Raw genomic sequence first — 16256 nt, forward strand, 5'->3', positions numbered from 1 at the left:
ATGTGGGGACATTTTCTTGATTTGTGCTTGATGTAAGAGAGGCTAGACCACTGTGAGGAGTGCTAGCCCTAAACAGGTGGCCCTGGGTGACATAAGAAAGCAGGCTAGCTGGGCGTGGTGGCACACACCTTTAATCCCAGCCCTCGGGAGGCAGAGAGAGGCAGGTGGATTTCTGAGTTCGAGGCCAGCCTGGTCTACAACGTGAGTTCCAGGACAGCCAAGGCTATACAGAGAAACCCTGTCTCAAAAAAAAACAAAAAAAAAAGAAAAAGAAAAAGAAAAAGAAAGCAGGCTAACCGTGCCATTTTGAGGAAGCCAGTAGCTGCCATCCCTCCATGGCCTCTGCTCACTTCCTGCCCTGGCTTCTCCCGGTAGTAGACTGTGATCTGGACGTGTAACCAATAACTCTTCCCTGCCTGGGTTGCTTTTCGTCATGGTGTTTATCCCATCAATGGAGAGCAAATTAGGGTGGCATCCATCATGAGACCCACTGGGCCACCCTCTCCGTACAGAGGAGGCACCATGGGCTACGCCTTTTCACTCGGGTTTTATTATTGGTGTGTACATGCCTCATGTGTGTGAGTGCATGTGCCATGATGCATGCGTGCAAATCAGAGGGCAACTGTGCAGTCCAGAGGGCAACTGTGGAGTTGGCTCTCCCCCATCACCTTTACCCTCATTTCTCTGTCCCCTGATCCTACAGGATTTCCACATTACAATCCATCTGTGTTTAGGTTGTTCTTTTAAAACTCGGATTTTTATTTATGTGTATTTGTGTTGGAAGGGGTTGTTTACATATATGTGCGTACTCACAAAGGCCAGAAGAAGGGAGGGCCTCAGGTCTCCTTGAAGCTTACAGGCCTCCGTGAGCTGCCTGACATGGTGCTAGCAATCAAACTCTGCCCCTGGAAGAGCGGCAAGAGCTCTTAACTGCCTGCTGAGCCATGCCTGGGGCCCAAAATACATTTAGCTTTGCTTCAGTGAGTCCAGAAATGTGGTCACGCCATATTTATTGTTTCCAGCCTGTTAGAATTTCAGTTATGTTGGTATGCTCTGCTGTGAATAAATTCACTGCTTCATATATCAAAGCAAACGGGCAGATTCTCAAGACCATTCTAGCTTCAAGTACATTGCCAGCTCTGGTCCGATCCTGATATCTTCTTGTGTTTTACCCTCATTTAGTTAACCTGTCCCAGTCACTGAGTCTCTGATGTTAATTAGGGAGTGTCTAAAGGAGATCAGGATGACATCAAGGTCTGCCCTGGCTCTGAAGCCTGCAGGAGGCAGTGATGGGGAGAGGGTATGCCAGGTACCAGGCAGGTTGGCCTTTAGGAGGCAGTGATGGAGAGGGAATGCCAGCCAGGTACCAGCCAGGCCTCAGCCTGTGATGGGAAGCTCCTTTCTTGGTCACTTTGTTCTGCTTAACAAGTAAATACCCACAACTGGGTCATTTCTAATGAACCTAATTTATGCTACCCATGGTCTAAATGCTAAGAAGTCTGAGATGAAGGAAACACGTCTTCCTACATCCTCCATGGCTGAAAGGCAAGCATGCTCTCAGAAGAGAGTGAGGAATGAGCCAGGGAGCACACGTCTGTGTCCTCACTCTAAAGGCAGAGGCAGAAGACTTGCCACTTTGAGGCCCACCTGGCTATCTAAAGAGACTCTATCTCAATAAAACATACAGATGTGATGTAGCTCAGTGGTAGAGTGCTTGTCCACCATGCACCGGGCCAGGATTCAACCCCAGCATTGGAGAAGGGGGGTGGGAGAGGGGGCTGGAGTAGAGAAACTAAAGGAAGAGAAAAACAATTTTCAGCCCCAAGAGCCTTAGCCTGTTCACAATAGTGGAGCGTCATAGCTAATGCCCTCTTTGGAGTCCTTCCTGTAAGTACCTGCTTTGATCCCATATCCAGCATAGGAGCTAGGGAGTGGTAACGAGGGAAGGAGCTCACACGGACCAGGCTGCCTCCTGGGTTTCCTCCAATTGTGCACCAGGCAGAGGGCAGAGGAAGGCTTTGCTGGGCTCTGAGCAGAGTCAGACATGGGGTGTCCACTGTGCAGAGAGTCACCAGGGAAACACCCTGGCACCTTCCTCCCTCCCCACCCCATCCCTAAGCCCACTGCAGAGGCACTATTGCGAGCACAGGGGAGTCTTGCGCCCCCTGGAGGTCCTCTGGAGAGTAGCCCTTCATTTCATTCATGTTCATGATTTCAGTTACGTGTGGTCAAAAAACCCCGGTTAGAAAAAAATTAATATCTAGAGGGAGAAAAATAGAGAATGGTCACTTACCTCTGTGAGTGTGTGTGTGTGTGTGTGTGTGTGTGTGTGCGCATGTGTGTGTGCGTGCGTGTGTGTGTGTGTGTGTTTGTGTGTGAGTGTGTGTGTGTGGTGTGTGTTGGGTTTACTGTTATTCTGTGTTGATGTTGATCACCCTTGCTGCGTCTGATTGGTAAAGTAAGCTTTACAGTTCAGATTCTTGCACGGGTTGTATGTCCCAATCTGAAAATCCAAAATCTAGAACATTCCAGGTTTGGAATGCTACTAAGATGCCCCAAGTGGGAAATTCCACTCCAACCTCTCATGACTGGTTACAGTCAAACTCCAGGCATGTGGAAATCACTATAGAACTGCATTCAGAAAGCTGGAGTATAGCCCCATCCCGTACCTTCTGCTTCACACAAAACAAATGTCTTCAGGCTGTGTGTGGATGAGAAATAAATGCATCCATGTGTAGATGTGGGTCCTGTTCTGAAGTATAAACCCCTCGGTCTCAGGTGTTCTCAGCCAGGCACCCTCTACACTGCATGGGCAACGCCATAGTGTATGTGATGTAGCATTCACTATCTTCAGTCTCGAGGACCTCCTAGGAATCTCAGGAATCTCTTATAACTTGGTGGGGTTGGAGAGGGGATGAGGCATGGTATATAATTTCTAAAACACTCCCCACATGGTCATTTGGTAAGGCTGCCTTCCTCAGCTATCCCTGAGAATCTTGCACTCTTGATTTCCACTCTGCCTTTGTGTCTTGCAGGGAGATCATAGACAACACAAGCAAAGAGAACGGGATCGACATCATCCTGGCCGACAGGACCTTCCATCTCATCGCGGAGTCCCCCGAAGATGCCAGGTGAGGTCTGGGGATGGGCTGCCGCCTCCCCATGCCCTCCCCCTCCCCTCGAGTTCAGGCGTGAGCCCCATGCAGACACTGTTTATTCTGTTGCCTTTGAAGGGATTTTAGGTTTTCAGTTGGGCTTTTCTATTGGGACAGTTAAAGAGGTATAGGAGATGTACGTCTTGTCCCTTAGGGAATCTTGTCTTAGCAGATGTGTTCAAACACAGCAATGTCTCAGCTTCAAATACCACTGGATCAGACAAACCTCTCCCTGTGGATGTTTTTGGGCTATAGAAGTAAAGAATTTGTACAGAGACATAAGGAACAGTCCATTGCCTTAGCTGTCCTCTACTTAAGGAATAATAGAACTGTGGTGTGCAGAGGATCTGAAGGTCTCTGCCTTGGAGGACTCAGTGGACAAGCCGTTAACTAACATTAACTCATTTGGTTCCCAGTCAGTCCTGTGGGGTAGGTGTCATTATTTATAGTGTGTACACCGAGTAACAGAAAAGGCACACACAGGAATAGTATACAGGCTCAGTCCTGTGGAGTCGACACACCCTCCTGCTTTTCTTTCCGAAGAGGCTCCAGTCTCTGGCTGAGGCGAGGTGAACGTGGAGTCACTCGCTGGCTGGTGTAAGCTGCCTGTCTTTGGAGCATAGGGAGGAGACACAGCGAGGGGAAAATGACATTTGCTCTTCAGTGACACAAATCACGGGCTTTGTAGAGTCTAGGACACAGTGGAGTGTCTTGTCCATTCTTGGCCCATGGTGGGAGGCAGTTGTCACCTGCCCTGAGCAGTACTAGGTGGTAGTCTCTGGGGATGACAGCAAGCAGCTTGTGCTGTTCAGTGTCCTGCCCAGAAGTCATTAGAGATTGCCGTTGATCCGTCTTGCTCCTGGCTTTCTCCTTCCTCTCTCCTTCCTGCCTGCCATTCCAGTGCCTTTAAGTTGATCTACCACCACAGCAGCAACACGAAAGGTCAGAACGCCAGAAAGCAGTTCTTCCCATGGGAACAGACTGAAGCCCTGGCTGGACTCATAAATTATAGCACAAACTGGGAAAACAAGCAGCCCTGAAATTACAGCCCCAACATTCTGTCTGGGACTCCTAGAGACCACACGTGGCTTTCTGTGGTCCAGAGACTGCCCTCGAATCCTCGGCTGAATTATAGGCCTGGCATGTGGCAGTTGCTCTGTCTGTTTGTGCTATAATGGACGTGCTAAATTTAACATTTGGAAGGTTTTTAGCCAAACCCGGTTTTCCTTGACTAGTGGAACACGTAAAAAAAAAAAAAAGAATCCCTTTATAGATTTAAAATTATACATGATTCATAAGAAATGTGTAAGTTGTAGGAGTATCAATAGAAATGAAAGCCAAGCAATGTTGTTCTTCGTGTTTGTGTGTATGTATGTGATTCAGTCTTGAATTGTGGTATGTTGCAGTGTTTGGTTTAGGGACATTTTTTTGACGTTACAGGGTCATGACTACAGGGTGCCTCTGGTTGGCCAAGAAGGATGACCACAGGCAGATGAGAATGTCCCCTGCTTTGATTTCTCCACCAGTCCACAGTATTGAGTATTCTCAAGCATTTGCTCCATCAGGAATCTTAGGAAGGAGGAGGTTTAGTTTTTGCTGAAAGTAGTTTATACGCCTAGCTTTATGTGAGGGTGTCAGCTGTTCACTTAATTACTCCACTGCTTAGCGACATAAACATAAGAAAAGCCTGGACAGGACAGGGTACCTTGGCTTCTCTGGTCCCTGGTGTGTTTTTGTAATCAACACTGTATGTATGTATGTATGTATGTATATGTGTATGTATGCATACATGTATGTATGCTTGTATATATGTATGTATGTGTGTATGTATATATGTATGCATGCATGTATGTATGCATGCATGTAAATGTATATGTTCAGGGTTATATTCTTTCTGTTCATCTCAGGTTCCTGCTTCTTGTGGGACTTTTATTCTACTTTACTTTTCTCCATCTTCTCATTGCGATGCTCTGGAAGTGAAAACCCAGTTGAAATAAAAATGGAAGAATTTTGGTCACAGTAATTTCCTGTTTTGATTTCCACCTCCCCTGTGGTTTTATTCACTTGTGTGGGGTCCTGGCCAGTCACAGGAACCCCAGTGAGCCTGAGAGGAAAGACAGGCGTCAAGCCCTGCGTCTGAGGCGTTACTCCTCTAATGTGGACTTTCTTTCCTTGCATGGCTGTCGACTCAGTAGTACTCAATGAGGTGTGAGAGCAGGCCGGGGCGGGTACTTAATGTGACAGAGCATCCTGCTAAAGGAAGTTGGGCTGGTTTTTGTTGTTTTGTTTTGTTTTTTAAACTGTGCTTGATAGTATGCACCCCAACTTGCTTGTGAGGAACAGACACATTGGCAGCAGAGCGGCTCAGAGGCGGGGTCGTGGCAGGAAACACGGAGAACGTGGTTTGGCCACGCCGAGCTCGGCCACCCGTGACTGTTGTCCTCTCTCTCCACAGCCAGTGGTTCAGCGTGCTGAGTCAGGTCCACTCATCCACAGACCAGGAGATCAGAGAGATGCATGACGAGCAGGCGAACCCCCAGAATGCCGTGGTAAGTGACAGTCGGGCGGGCGGGTGGATTCAGGCGAGTGACAGGAGGGCAGGTGGAGGCCGGCTGGCCAAAGTCTTTTTTTTTTTTTCCTCCCTTTTTTGGTTTGTTTCAAGACAGGGTCTCTCTGTGTAGCCCTGGCTGTCCTGGAACTCACTCTGTAGACCAGGCTGGCCTTGAACTCAGAAATCCAAATATATATATATATTTGCAATATATGTAAAATTTATTTTTTTAAAAAGCTTTGTTTTCATTTGTAATTATGTTTAGGAGGGTTGGTGTGTGGTGTGTGCATGCGTATTGCAGTTGCCCTCAAAGAACACAAGAGGGCGTCAGATTCCCCCTGGAGCTGGGGATCCAGGAGATCTTCAGCCACCTAGTGTGCGAACTGGGAACTAAATTCAGGCCCTCATAACTGCTGAGCTATTTTTCCTTCCTCAGTCCCCCGAAAACTTTAAAATCAAATGTCCCCGTGCAGAATACTTGTTAAATTAATAAAGGATAATAGCATAAATCAATAAATTTACACTATTAAAAAGTTGGAGGCTAGTCATTAGTAAAAATGTTTTAAGAGCAACAGGGACTGCCGGATAAATTTATGGGTTTTGTTTGTTTGTTTTTTGAGTTCGTGTGTGTGTGTGTGTGTGTGTGTGTGTGTGTGTGTGTTTGGTTGTTGTTGTTTTTTTTTTTAAGATTTATTTATTTTTATTTTGTGTATGTGAGTACACTGTAACTGACCAGAAGAGAGCATCAGATCTCATTACAGATGGTTGCTAGGAATTGAACTCAGGACCTTTGGAAGTGCTCTTAACTGCTGAGCCATCTCTCCAGCCCCTGAAATTATAAGGTGTTTTAAAGAGTTCACTAGAGACTGCCAGAACTCTATTAAAGGGAGGGAAATTCTCTTAAACAACTGTTATTTCGCAGCTCGACAGAGAGAAGAGAGAGGGAGGGAGGGAGGAGAGAGAGAGAGGAGAAGGAGAGGAGAGGAGAGGAGAGGAGAGGAGAGGAGAGGAGAGGAGAAGAAGAGAGAAAGCATTTCCTTGGTTTGTTACAGTAGGTGATGCCGTGTGAGGTCCTGGTGTTCTGGTTCCTTCGTCACCATCTCTTTTTGTCCCTATGCAGGGCACACTGGATGTGGGGCTGATTGATTCTGTGTGCGCCTCTGACAGCCCTGATAGGTAAGCTCCAATATGACTCTTCAGCGAAAGAGCATGGTGGCCTCTGGCCTGGCCACTGCCCTGTCGCTAGTCTGTGATTGAAACCCTGGCAACCACCTCATCTAAAGTCCTCTAGCTGGCTGACTTTGGGTTGCTAAGGTAAACCAGAAGCCAGACTTTAACAGTCCATTCTGCAAAGCAGCAGGGGGTGGGGGCTGTGTGGACTATCTGCTTGGGACAGCTTTTCTTCTTGTGTTTTTAGTTTTTGAGACAAGACCTGACTATGTTAGTCCAGACTGGTGCCAAAGTTAGGACAGTCCTCTCCTGTCTCTGCCTCTCAAGTTCTAGGACCCAATGGTAAACCATCACATCTGACTGTCTTGGAATTCTTATAGCAAGAAAATGGCTGTTTAGGAAAATGCTATTCCAGCATAGGGAGTCTTTAGCATTCCTTTCCTTAAAAATTAATAATGATCTGATGACACTGTGTATGGGGAATAGATATAATAAATATCAATACAACCATGAGCCCTGTCCTTGACATTTCTACTTTGACCTTGAAGACAGAAAGCCTTTGTTGTCCGTCTGTTTTTGAGTCAGTCCTTGGCTGACTCAGTTGTCCTAGGGGCAGAGTCAGAATTAAAACTGACTTTTGCCATTGTTAAGATAGCCAGAAGGTAAATAAGATTGTGGTAGACCTTATAATTTGTAATAGTAATCTGTTTTTAAAGCCTGCTAGGCAAAGTAAGAGCTCCAGGGTCCCCATTATGTACTCTGTTGGGAGATGGGACGCCTTTGACTCCAGAAGTCAGCCAACACCTCTTAACACCTGTGCTGTCAGTCACCAAGGTCCAGATTCCGTATGCTTGCTTAAGTTCTCCCTCATTAAGCCTGCTTCTTTTCACAAACTCTCTGCCCCAGCCTGGCCTTACCAAAACCTTTGCATTCTGCTGTTTGATTTTCTCACCTTTCTTCCTCCCAGCTACAGTTTTTTGTTTGTTGGTTTGTTTGTTGTGGTTTGGTTTGGCTTGGTTTGGTTAGGTTTTTCTTTTCTTTACTTTTTTAAGATTTATTTATTTACTTTATGTGTGTGAATTCACTATCACTCTTCAGACACACCAGAAGAGGGCGTCAGATCCCATTACAGATGGTTGTGAGCCACCATGTGGTTGCTGGGAATTGAACTCAGCACCTCTGGAAGAGCAGTCAGTGCTCTTAACCGCTGAGCCATCTCTCTGGCCCTTGGTTAGGGTTTTCAAGACAAGGTTTCTCTGTGTATTCCTGCCTGTCCTAGAACTGGCTTTGTAGACCAGCCTGACCTCAGACTCAGAAATATGACTGTCTCTGCCTCCTGAGTGCTGGGATTAAAAGCATATGCCACCAACCCCTGGCTCAGTCCCAGTTGTTAAGGTACCTCTGGCTACAGATAGGCAGCCCACTTAGCCTTTGGTTTCTCAAACTCTGGTAATGCTTTGCTACAGGGAACATTTGAAAGCTCACAAGAGAGTTCTCAAGTCAGTAGTATAAACAGGTAGATAAGGAACTGGTGTGCGCACAGTCCCGTGAAGGGTTCTGGACATTGACAGACAGGACCTTCAGGACAAAGTAAGTTTCCATTATCACTTTATCCCCATCTGGGAAATGAGCCCTTGCTGAGTGGCTTTGAAAATGTGGACACAGTAGCTTTTTTGTACTGGGGACATCAAGGGCATAACATGTTCCACTGACACCTACTTGCTAATCCTTCTCTGTTACCACTGTCTGGTATTTCATTCGCACTGCAGCTCATAGCAATATTATCCAAAGCTATATCCAGAGTTAGGAAGAAATGAGTTTGGAAGTGCATTTAAAAGAAAAAATCCTCATGGTTTCCTTATTTGCCTTCCGGGCCTAGTTTCTTCTGGGAAGTCTTGTGGTTGGAACGGTTTCCCTCTCAGGCATTTTCGGGATGAATGTGTTGCTCCAAGTGTAAAGGTTAATGAATCATAAAATTATTGCCACAGAAATATGAGCAAGTTTTGCCGTAATGTGAAATATAAATAGCATTCCAGTGTCTCCCGGGGAGCCCTGGGCTGCCAGGGACAAGGCCGTGAGGCCTCCCTGCAGACAGGCGATGCCCACCCTGGGTCTCAGAGCCAATTCCTCTCTCACCCCATCTCCTCTCTCAGACCCAACTCATTTGTGATCATCACGGCCAACCGGGTGCTGCACTGTAACGCCGACACGCCAGAGGAGATGCACCACTGGATAACCCTGCTGCAGAGATCCAAGGGGGACACCAGGGTGGAGGGCCAAGAGTTCATCGTCAGAGGTGACTGCCAGCCAAAGTCCGTTGTCTTCTTATGTCAGAGGCTCTAAGCCTGGAGCCCACCCATGCATCTAGACTAGATGGTCACTGGGGTCCACGGAATCCTCCTGCTGGGATGGGACAACAGGTGTAGACCACTGTGCCAGGTTCCTTACAGGGTTGCTAGGATGCCAAGCTCAGGCTCCCACACTTACGAAGCAAGCAGTAGGTGAGGGCCATCCCCTCAGCCTTAAACAACCTTGCCAAGTTACTTGGGCAGAGGAATTTGAAAAAAAAGCAATGACCGCAGCCATTTTATAGCCCGTAGGCAAACGTGCAGCCCATATTTAATGTTTTACAGACGTTAAGGGTGCCGTGACACTTAGGCTTTGGCTTACGTTTTTCTGTGCTAGGGTTGGGTCCCGTGGCCTCAAGTTTGCCCCGAAAGCACTCCTCCGCTGATCTGTACCCCAGCTCCTCTTCACATTCTTCCAACTGACGCTTGGCCCTTGTCTCCAGGGTGGTTGCACAAGGAAGTGAAGAACAGTCCGAAGATGTCCTCCTTGAAACTGAAGAAGCGGTGGTTCGTGCTGACGCACAATTCCCTGGACTACTACAAGAGCTCAGAGAAGAACGCTCTGAAACTGGGCACCCTGGTCCTCAACAGCCTGTGCTCCGTTGTGCCCCCAGATGAGAAGATATTCAAAGAGACAGGTACGGGAGGCCCCCGGCTGAAGCACAGCCAGGCTCAGAATGAAGGGTGACAAATCTCAGAGGCCGGGCTTGCTCTGGTGAGGGAATAAGAGGTTGTATTTTGACTTCCTCCACCCGAAAAGAAATACTGTTTTTGATCTACCTGAGGCTGACAATGAGTGGTTCTAAAGGCTGAGTATTTAAAGCTATCTTGAAGATTTGATTTCAGAGATGCAGATAAGAACAACAACAATAAAAGACAAAAAATAGAAAGACCTTTAGAATCATCGGATTTTAGCCTAGTGCTGTCTGTGTAGGTAGGCTGGTTTGGTTTGGGTTTTCCCCCCCTAATTTGTGGTACTATATGCGTTTCTAAGAGATTGTTTCTTTTGATTTCTGTCTCAAGTTGTGGTAGAGGACTTTTTTAAAAATACAGTTGCTCCATTTGTGTCAGATCCACGTGATGGCACACATCTTGTCTGAGCGTATAGACTCTCCATCAGCTGTCTTCACTGAGGGGTGGGGCTGAGGAAGGGAAGAGGAGAGACCGGAGGTGGGGGGAATTTCAGGATGAGTTGCGAATTTGCCTTTCTGTGCCTGACCCTAGATCAGACCCTAGAACACCTGCACCCGGTGTTCCTTAGAGAGATGGGCATCCTCCTTTTAGTATGTCACCTCCTTGACTATATACTTCACAGTGTTTTCTGTTTGTCACTGGATGGATACCTAGTGCCCGACAAATCATGAATAGAATTCTAGTGTTTACTGACTTAAATCGCAAGCCTTGTGATTTAAGCCTTGGCCCCAGAGGGTGAGGCTGACATAAGTGTGCTTCACTGCCTTGCAGGCTACTGGAATGTCACCGTGTATGGGCGCAAACACTGTTACCGACTCTACACGAAACTACTGAACGAGGCGACTAGGTGGTCCAGCGCCATCCAGAACGTGACTGACACCAAGGCTCCAATCGACACACCCACCCAGCAGCTGATCCAAGATATTAAGGTGCGAAGAGAAGCCCAGTGCTCCTCGTGGTCCCTTCCCTTGCCGTTAAAGATGCCAGTGTCTCTCCTGCCTGGCTTCCACTAATGCTTGGTGATTTTCCAGTTCGGAGTCTAAGTGAGGTGTTTCGTGAAATCTTACATTACAGATGTTCCTTCTCCATAGAGGTGTTAGAGTTTGGCACACTATGCAGAGATAGAAGATTGTGTGTGAACTGGGTAGGGAACCACTCAAACCATCCCAGGGTCACCTCTGCCCCAGTTGGAGACCTCTCAGAAGTCACAGTGATTCCCTTCTCAGCATTCAGTTCTCAGGTCCCAGAAGTAGATTTACAAAGAGCCCAGATTGGGGCGCTGGGGATACAGCTCAGTGGTAGAATGCTTGCTGGTGTGGTCAGGGCCCTGGGCTCAGTCTCCACCACCTGAAAGGAGACAGAGAGCCCAGACTGTGCTAGAACACTTGGGATCCCTGACAGCTCCCACCAAATCGCCAGAAACAACAAATCTATTGACTTCACTAAATTGCAGTTCCCTGCGTGTAAGTTTAATTGTTCAGTCAATGTGTGTTGGTTGAAAGCACCGATGATTAGCCACTGGCTGCCACAAACCTCACTCATGGTGCTGTGGACCCCGGTGGAGCTGGAGAAGGTCTGATAGAGCCAAGGTTGGAATTTCCTACCCAAACCCAGGGGTTTCCAATTTGCTATGTTTTGAGACCAAGCAACAGCAAATTCTTACTCTTCAATACACACCCAAGCTTCCTGTTGAACCCAGGGCCCTAGATACAAATAATCTCATTTTTAGGAATAAAAATATTTTTCGAAGCTTCCTTCTGAGAGAGGAGGCGGGTTTTTTTTTTTTTNTTTTTTTTTTTTTAAAACTATGTCAAGCCTCACATTTTTATCAAAGCTGTGCCATCTATTTTTATTCTCTAATTGCAAATTCAGACATTCAGAGAATAAATAAGAGTTTTTCCAAATATAAAAGACTGCGTCTTCAGAAATGAGACAAGTTACCCCAATTAACTAGAAGCTTAAAGTCATTGCTTTTCTGCCAGCCTCCAGCGAGTGTTGTTGGAAAGATTTCCTACTGGAAATGATATTTCCCTGGAAGAATGATTCAGTGCCTGTGTCTGACCCTGCTGTTTGTTTAATGATGTGGCTGCCTCCACCACGTCCCAGTAGCATGTGACGAGCGTCATCACAGGATGGGATTCTGTCAAAAGATCTTAAGTTCACGGCAGAGGGGCCTAAGGGGGACGCGTCCCTGTGGGCATGATGTGTGTCATTTCTAAGTTCAGAAGAGCTGGCGAGGCCGAGCATTTAAGACCAGTGCTTGCTCCCATTGTAGAGAGCCAGTGTTCAGTTCCCAGACCCATGTCGGGGAGTTCATAGCCACCTCTAGCTCTGGTTCCCAAGAATATCTTGATGCTCTCTCTCCCTTCTGGCCTCTACAGACACCACACATATACACAGAACTACAAAGAAAACCTTTAAAAGAAGTATCAAAAAATTAATAATTAAGGCCAACATGGTGCTGCATGTTTATAATCCCAACAGTTGGCAGACTGAGCAGGACTGTCTCGAGTTCTAAGGCAACCCTAGATCCTGCCCCAAGACACAAAATATAAAGTCTACCAAAATGTATTTTAAAGTGAATTATACTTGGAGATCCCACGATTGATGGCAAATCATGACGATTAATTTGTTCAGTAGACATGTGAGTAGCTACAGGGATGGGGAACTTTAATAACGTGAGGAGACTTGGAACACTTGAGATACAGACTGAGCTGTGTCACATGCTTCTGGGGTCCATGCTCAAATCCAGGTTGGATTGATTCTCTTTGGCTGGAAATGGTCATCGCTGGATTTCCTGGAATTTCTGAAGGATGCGCTGTGTGTGGAAGCATGGCGGGATTCGCTCTCTAAGAGTGGGTGCTCCCCACACTCCGCCTCCTTATGTTCTTTCAATGGCTGCTTTGCTCTGCAGGAGAACTGCCTGAACTCTGATGTGGTGGAGCAGATTTACAAGCGGAACCCGATCCTTCGCTACACGCATCACCCACTGCACTCCCCGCTCCTGCCTCTTCCCTACGGGGACATAAATCTCAACCGTGAGTTCAGAAAGCCCTCAGGATCCTCAGAGCCTCGTAACTTTGCTCTAAGGTGGAAGCAGTGCTAACTCAGAGAGTCTCTAAGTCATCCCAGACAGGAAAGAGATGGTAAAACATGCTCAGGTACAGATGTAAGGCAGCGGTTTGTCAACCCAAGTCATGACCCTGCTGGGGCATCGCGTACGATTCATAACAGAAGCAAAGTTACAGTTAGGAAGTAGCCGTGAAGTCGTTGTATGGTTGGGGTCAGCACAGCAGGAGGAAGTGTATTAAAGAAGCAGCGTTAGGGATAGGAAGGTTGAGAAGCGATGATTTAGAGGGACATTAGAGAGTGCCAGCGTTCTCCGTGAACTCAGGGACTTAGAGTATGCACTGCCTGCTGGACTGTGGTAGGAACATGTGCCTATCCATCCCTTCTGTCTTTAATTCTCAATACCACATCCAGTGAAGTGGGCTTTGTAGCATGGTGTTAGCAGAGGCAGCTTGTGTGAGGTACGAGGCACATCTGAGACACGTGAGGAAAGGCTACGGTCTGTAGAGGATTCGGTCTGTAGAGGATTCGTTGCAGTTTTGCCTGACAGTATTTTCAAGTTCTAATGGATTGACGGGATATATAACCTGTCATTTTAAGTCAAGGTACACAGGTCCTAGAGAGTATCACATTCTAAGCAGGAAAGCTATCCAACAATAGTTCAGGTTTTAATTGAGCAGGTTCTATACTAAAGCCTCAGCTATTTAACAGAGCAGTGGGGCTCGCTCCCCTCTGGGTGGACACTCCTTAGAAGTGGCTGTTTGTCCCCGCCCCCACCCCTTCCTTTAGTCTCCTGTGCCTGTCATAACTTCTTCCAGCCCCTCCAGTGACTTTGGTTGGCTTTCTTTCCCTAGTGCTGAAAGACAAAGGCTACACGACCCTTCAGGACGAAGCCATCAAGATATTCAATTCTCTCCAACAACTGGAGTCCATGTCCGACCCCATCCCTATCATCCAGGGCATCCTGCAGACCGGGCACGACCTGCGGCCTCTGCGAGATGAACTGTACTGTCAGCTCATCAAGCAGACCAACAAGGTGCCCCATCCTGGCAGTGTGGGCAACCTTTACAGCTGGCAGATCCTGACGTGCCTCAGCTGCACCTTCCTGCCGAGCCGCGGGATCCTCAAGTACCTCAAGTTCCACCTGAAAAGGTAGAGCCCCAGAGCACGAGGCCAGGGGGCGCTTCCGAAAACAGCTGGCAGAACTCCTAACAGAAGCATAATCTGCCATTCCAGCACCAAACGCTGCGTGCGTGCGTGCGTGCGTGCGTGCGTGCGTGCGTGCGTGCGTGCGTGCGTGCGAGCGAGCGAGCGAGCGAGCGAGCGAGCGAGCGACAGGGCCCTCCAGCTCGACCCACAGGTCCCCTCGAGCAAGCTTGTATAACTTAGATGTCCTCTTGCCCTTTAAGCTATATAAAGAACCAAGTCACTAATATATTCATGCTGGGTACATTTAATTACTCTCTATAGAAAACCCTAACTTGGATATTTTATTTGTGTGTGTGTGTGTGTGTGTGTGTGTGTACCAACTTAATTCTTATCAGATATTATTCCGAGGTTGACAGCATGAGTTATGGAATACATTTAGGTAATAAAATGGCTGCGTAGGTGAATCTGAGTAGTCTAATCCCATTGTTCTGTGTGTGGCAAAGGCAGCTTTCAAGTCTCATTTTGCTTAACTGTGGCAAACAACATTTAAAGCTGGACACGGTGTCTCATTCTGGAAATCTCCACAGTGAGGCAGGAGGAACAAGAGTTCGAGGCCAGCCTAGGTAGAGCACAGCGTGAACCCCTTTATTAACAAAGAGAGGCCAGGTCTAGGCATGGCATGCACACATTTAATCCCAGCAGGAGGCAGACGCAGGCAGATCTTTTTGAATTCAAGGCCATGCCCAAGGCATCATAATTTTGGTTATTAGTGGTGCCACATAAAATAACTGGCAGTGGACTACCCCCAATGTAGGCTCTTTACTTTGTCCATGTCTGAAGTAAAGCTGGACCTAGCCAGAAAGAGACTGCCATTCGCTCCTGTCACCACAAGGGGGCAGCCCCCAACCTCTGCTACCGAACCCTCCCCACAGCCCAGCTCCCTCTAGCCAGCCTGTGTCTGTCTCTAGTTCATAGTCACCTTTGTCTCCCAGGATACGGGAACAGTTCCCAGGAACCGAGATGGAGAAGTATGCCCTCTTTATCTACGAATCCCTTAAGAAAACCAAATGCAGAGAGTTTGTGCCTTCCCGAGATGAAATCGAAGCTCTGATCCACCGGCAGGAAATGACGTCCACAGTGTATTGCCATGGCGGAGGGTCCTGCAAGATCACCATCAACTCCCACACCACAGCCGGGGAGGTAGGGAACACCAAAGGTCGCCTTGTGCTTGATGCCCACGGGCCCATACGCCTGTGGTAGATACTGAGGTTGAGCATACCCGAAGGGGTGTTTATGCTCAGGGTATCCGCTCAACAGGCAAGGAAGTACAGCCAGCAGCCGAGCACACACACACAGTAGAGGTAAACGAGGTAAACGTTCAGTTACGTGCAAATGCTAAGCTCCACCTAAGCCAGTGTCCCTCAGACGTCATCTCCCCCATCTTGAACATGTCTAGATCTGCAAGGGGGAAACTCTGTGAGAAGGGTGTGTCCAGTCTCTTCGGCCACTGAGTGTCTCTCTGTGCCTGCCACATGAGTGTGGAGAATACCACATCAGAAGAGCACATTTTCCCCTGCACTCTTAAGTCAAGCCCAACGAAAGTTTGGAATGATGGTGGCATTGCTAATTAAGCCTTGGGAGCCTTTGGAAATAAATCATCATTAGAAACCACCACTGTTTCTCATATCAATATAGCAGATAAAAGATGGGACTTTGGGATTTCATTTATGTTTCCAACTACTGAGGCTATGCAAAAAAGAAAAATGTAAGTTAGTGCCCCCCTCTCCCCTGCCCCTCCCCCATGCTCCGGGGAGGGTGGGGAAGAAGAAGAAGGTCAAAGCTGAAGCTGAATTTATCAAGACAGTAAGAGCAAACCAGTGCATGCTTAGGCTCTGGGGCAGACGACCTCGTATGCGTGTGAGCTGCACGGCGGTGGCGTCTGAGCTGAGAGTCTCTAATGTGTCTTTCAGGTGGTGGAGAAGCTAATCCGAGGGCTCGCCATGGAGGACAGCAGGAACATGTTTGCCTTGTTTGAGTACAATGGACAGGTGGACAAGGCCATCGAAAGCCGGACCATCGTGGCTGACGTCCTGGCAAAGTTTGAAAAGTAAGTTCTTCCTC

General features: G+C 47.6%; 1 protein-coding gene across 4 annotated transcripts in view; it reads left to right on the plus strand.

The window, feature by feature from the left end:
* Positions 1-16256, plus strand: part of Myo10 (myosin X) — a 193209-nt gene that overhangs the window by 169360 nt on the left and 7593 nt on the right. For all 4 annotated transcript variants that reach the window (XM_021208651.2, XM_029544108.1, XM_029544109.1 and 1 more), the window contains 10 exons: positions 3036-3131; positions 5611-5704; positions 6827-6882; positions 9030-9172; positions 9668-9862; positions 10689-10846; positions 12832-12955; positions 13841-14138; positions 15128-15335; positions 16106-16242. In XM_021208651.2, the coding sequence (XP_021064310.1) occupies positions 3036-3131; positions 5611-5704; positions 6827-6882; positions 9030-9172; positions 9668-9862; positions 10689-10846; positions 12832-12955; positions 13841-14138; positions 15128-15335; positions 16106-16242 (1509 nt within the window). The remainder of the gene's footprint in view (positions 1-3035; positions 3132-5610; positions 5705-6826; positions 6883-9029; positions 9173-9667; positions 9863-10688; positions 10847-12831; positions 12956-13840; positions 14139-15127; positions 15336-16105; positions 16243-16256) is intronic.

The sequence above is a fragment of the Mus pahari genome, chromosome 11 (genome assembly GCF_900095145.1).
Source record: "Mus pahari chromosome 11, PAHARI_EIJ_v1.1, whole genome shotgun sequence".
Taxonomy (NCBI): domain Eukaryota; kingdom Metazoa; phylum Chordata; class Mammalia; order Rodentia; family Muridae; genus Mus; species Mus pahari.